Genomic DNA, 4,882 nt, shown 5'->3' with positions numbered 1-4,882 from the left:
TACCTGAGCATCAGATTAATATGAGGAATGTGACACCTGTCATCTGGAAATAACTACCAGAATGTTTTACATCTTGAGTTGCTAAATTAAGCAAAAATGTAAAGAGAGCAAAAGGGAAAACACAAACTAACCTCACTGAGCGTTACATTTTCTAGAGAGAGATCTTCAAGTTTCAGTGCAACCAAAGAGGTCTCCAACTCCTTTACATAGTCGTTCATGTTTGTTAACAATGTTTGGAGCCCAGTGATGTAGTCCTGGAAGCCAGTAATTACAGGAGGCTGAAAAAGAAAAAAAATTGTGTCAAGACTGTTACATGCAATCCTTAAAAAAAAATAAAAATAAACCTATCCTTGAGGAGAGGCTGCCCCTGCACTACAAGTGATACATGCTTGTTAAGGACTAGGGAGAATAAAAAATAGACTTACTTACTCCTCATACCTCTGACACTCAATGTCATCAGTGCCTGCAACCAGTTTAGAGCATCTTACAGTAGAGGCTTTGGGTACCAGTTGCACCAAAAAGGTGCTAACAAAATTGAGGGAATAAAGTAAAAGTGCCATTCATCCCTCCCCTCCTATACCTAAAAGTGCATTTATCCCTCTGGTGCTCAACCTACAGCACATTAGCACTTGCTCAGTGCAATATTTAGTTTATTTCTTTCAAACCATTCTTACTTTTTGGAGCTATTACTTTTCTGCAGTAGTGCATTAAAATTGATTTTTATTTCTCAAGTAATGTGCATACAGTCTACTAAAGCAAGTCCCCAGCCTTCAACAATTCCTATGGCATGTTTGGAGTCTGACTATCTCCTGCTAAATATCTTCAATTGACAGCTTTGTATAACATTATATTTGGTAATATTACATACCAGCTTTCAGTGATGTCAGGGGCCACATTTGACCTTTTAACCTTGCATTGTGGGCCTTGCCTTACTGCGGTAATTTTTTAAAATATTTTTTCCGTTAGGCTTTAAAAGGTTAACGGCTTTCACACTGAAACAATGCATGTAAGGAACAGTTACCCTTTGAAAGATACCTAAAGTGTATTTCAGGTACACATTTTGAAGATTTCAAATGCCAGCAACCTAACTACCTTTAATTTTATCACCTCTAATGATGAATTAAAGAAAGTTTAGTATTTCAGTTCAAGTTAAGAAAAGTTAGAGGGTTAAGTTTAGGGATTAGGTGAAATAAGGGGTAATGTTTTAATTTGGGATGTAAATGCTTGGTAATCACAAAAACTACTGAACGAATCAAAGAAGCTTATCGCCAGCACTTATTTTAAGCGCTGACTGAAACATTTATACCTAACAAGATGGATACAACTGAAGGAAAACTGTTGTCAGGATGGGAAAGGGGGTTAAAACTTAAACTTCAAGAATAAAGCATAAACCATTGAATTATTTTAGTCTATGAAAAAGAAAAATAAACAACACTTTTACCAGTGCTCCCCATCTTTCAGATGATCTAGGTTGTAGCTGGGCACCCTCTTTTACAATACAGGACTACCAGTTCTGCATTGAACAGAAAAGTGACAGCCTGCAACAGCAGCATGAAATGCTAGGAGGATGTGAGGACTGGTCATAGAAGGAGTCTGCAGAACCGAGCTATGACATTTGTGGCCTCCTGTTACTACATGCTACAGTCCTCTTTACTCACCGTAGTACTACTTTCCTTTTTCTTTTTTTTCTTCTTTTGAAGATTAGACTTGAACGGCCTAAGAACAGCAGCAAAATAGGCAGATACCCAGAGAACAATTGATATAGCCTGCATAAAAATAAATTAAATATATTACTCTCAAACCAAGTTTTATGAACAGTTAAACTCTCAAATATATTTCTTCAGTTGTAAAAAAAAAAAAAAAAAAAAAAAAACCTAACAAGTAATCCCATAGATTGATGGTTCCACTTCAAGCATCTCATTCAAACCACATTTTTTATAGACTTCAAAAAGCAGAAGCCTTCAGTCAGACGCACTTACATACTTGCAATACACACACAGCACCATAATTGTTTGTTCATTTAACAAATGGTAGCTTTCATGAAGAATGGTAAAATGTAATGGCCAAAGTAAATGTTGAAATGTAACCTAATACCTGTTTAATGAGTACATTAGACTTCTATAAACAAATCTATTAAAAAATTAGGTCACTCACACAACTTGAATTTTCTAAATAAAAACCCAATCTGGGGAAAACTATACAATTCACAAATTACAATGGACTTAGTCCTTTTGAGTTACCTATGACTAAATCACTAAGAACTTGGATAAAATCAGTAGAAGACAAATTATACATGGACAAACCTCCACAAAGAAGACCAAGTTCTCAATAACACGAGGCGAGGTCTTGCAGCGTCCTTCTTGGTAGAACAAGAGATCCCCTTTACACTGGCTGAAAAGATCTGACATAAGACTGCGAGTTAGTGCTAATGAAAAGGAAGTACTACCAACAGAAATATACGCAATATAATATAATATAAATAATTATATACATACATACCTTTTAAATTCCCTAGAGAAGAGTTTAATCTGTTCCCAATTTTTTCTTGGACATCACAACTATCATCTAAAAAGAAATGAAACATTTTCTTTTGAAAAGAACCAGTCATGTAAGAGGCAGGGAGGCACAAGATCATTCAGTTAGATGTGGGAAATGGTTGTAAACTATAAAAAGATGCCTAATTTTTTGTTTTACCCAGCACTGAAAACCAAAGGGGGAAAAGTAATTATAAAATTGTAGAAGCACAAACATCTTCATATCCTCCCAGACCAGCAAAGAAGCACTAAAACTGTGTTCTCAAGCCACACACCTAAGCCTATTGATCTGAAACTTTGCCTTCCCCTGTCTACCTCTATTATAATCATTGAGGTGACCAATAATAGTTAAGGTACCACAGTGAAGCCCAATTTTCATGTCATGCCCAGAGGCAGCATTTCACAAAACAGCAGAGATGCCCTTAGTTTTAAACCAGGTTTAGATCACCACAAACAGAAAAGCAAAGTCTACATACAGGCAACTCTTGACAACACTTCTGTACATTTTGATGTTCTTAGTTTATCAGTGTTGATTAGACCCAAGAGCTAATTGTTTGGCTGCAAATCAAATGTTTTCTGGGAAAAATTTCTACTTTTCTGAATGAGCACTTGCTCAATAGCTCTACCATTATGGTCTGAAACTGAAGTCTGAGTGAAAGTCTGAGGGAGCTGGCAGGCTTTCATTATGACGCTTAGCATTAACAAGATTCTACATAAAGTTATGTACAAGTGAAAGAATGTCTACACACTCTGAAATACTAGTACAAGGGAGAACGACAAAATGAACTACGAAATAAAGAAAACTTGAATAAACACAGTCAAATTTCTGCTTGCCACATTAACTGTTTGCTGTTGGATTCCTATCTTTTTGTATTTATGCCATCATAATATGTAGTGTTGTACATTCTAATCTATAGTCACAATAATATCACTAATCAAAAAAAACCCAAAATGTCCTCAAGAAAGCCTAATGCCAATTTTTGGGCACACCAATTAGACTACTAGTATGATTTGGGATGTGAGGGAAAAAAAAACTATGAAAAAAATTGGGAGAATAAACAAATTCTAAACAGTGCCACAATGGAGAAGTAACAGCCACCTCGTGTTTATATCAACACATAATCCTTTAAGAAACAAATGCTGTACCATAAAACTGCATATTCTGAAACACCCAACTCTTTCTACAAATCCATTTAAATAAGGAGCTATCTTACCTATACCACATGAATCAAGCTGATAAATATCATTCACCAACTGGAACGTCTCCTTCTGACACTGACAGCAGCCACTGCTTAAGAAACCACGAAGCCGAGAGAGTGGAGGTCCAAGGAAAGGATACTGCATGGAGAACAGCAAAATAAAAACGTAGAGACATTTGTTTAAAAAAAAAAAATAAAAGCAAATTTCATTCACAGAAAAAGCATTTGACATAATAACTTAAAGGTGAATGCATTGCTGATAGTATATTTTATAGAAGAATTGTAGTTAATTTTACCTAAATTACTTCCACAATGCATCATTCTGTCACACAGATATACAAAATGGCATAGTGCTCCCCGCTGAGCTGTGAACAGCTCGCATGCTCTTAATGTTGGCTAAATTCCCACAAGAGGGTTCCTATTTTCTTAACCCAAACAAAGAAAAAATAAACTACACTTTAGGGACTTGCACCCCATCTGATGGAAAGTGAGAGCCTTCAGTGCACCTAATGCTCTGATGAGCCCTAATGAGTATGTTCTGGAATAGTGGGGAGCTATATGCCATACCAGACTTCCCCTCCCTCTTCCACACTTTTCAGCATCTGGCTGTAGTACACGCAGGTTCAACACTATAGATCATGGGACTTTAGGAAGGAAATCACAGATCTTTCAAAAGCTTTTTCAAATGGACATATCCCAACAAACAAGTTTTCAGTAAATGTGATATTCACAGATATTCAAAAGTTAACAGTAGGCGCCATTCCTCACTAAGGGCATGCTAGCAAATTTATTATCTAAATGCAAATTTTTCAGAAAAAAAACATGATAAATGAACTGTAAAACAATTGTCTACATGAACAAAGCCCCATAACAGAATTTTAAGGGAAAATGAAATATTGATACTACAGGTAGTCCCCGGCTTACATACGAGGTAGGGACTGTAGGTTTGTTCCTAAGCTGAATTTGTATTCAAGTCAGAACAGGTACATTATTTTAATTATTGCCATTAGGACAGATGTTTGTCTCAACATATTATTAGACAGTGTGGTGTCAGTTACTGTATAAAATCCTCACTGTGAGCTAATCACAAACAAAGCAAAAAAAAAAAACACAACTTCAGAGTTTGTCTTGTTCATTAAAGAGGTACAA

At 35.9% G+C, this 4,882-nt stretch overlaps 1 protein-coding gene across 1 annotated transcript in view; it reads right to left on the bottom strand.

Moving 5' to 3' along the window:
• NAA25 (N-alpha-acetyltransferase 25, NatB auxiliary subunit) overlaps positions 1-4,882 on the bottom strand; it is a 29,644-nt gene that overhangs the window by 3,395 nt on the left and 21,367 nt on the right. The window contains exons 18-22 of the mRNA XM_072413935.1: positions 3,749-3,970; positions 2,500-2,565; positions 2,304-2,401; positions 1,659-1,766; positions 132-278 (exon numbers count right to left, since the gene is read on the bottom strand). Coding sequence (XP_072270036.1) covers positions 132-278; positions 1,659-1,766; positions 2,304-2,401; positions 2,500-2,565; positions 3,749-3,970 — 641 coding nt within the window. The remainder of the gene's footprint in view (positions 1-131; positions 279-1,658; positions 1,767-2,303; positions 2,402-2,499; positions 2,566-3,748; positions 3,971-4,882) is intronic.

The sequence above is a fragment of the Pyxicephalus adspersus genome, chromosome 6 (genome assembly GCF_032062135.1).
Source record: "Pyxicephalus adspersus chromosome 6, UCB_Pads_2.0, whole genome shotgun sequence".
NCBI classification, from domain to species: Eukaryota; Metazoa; Chordata; class Amphibia; order Anura; family Pyxicephalidae; genus Pyxicephalus; species Pyxicephalus adspersus.
This window is presented reverse-complemented; position numbering and strand designations above follow the sequence as displayed.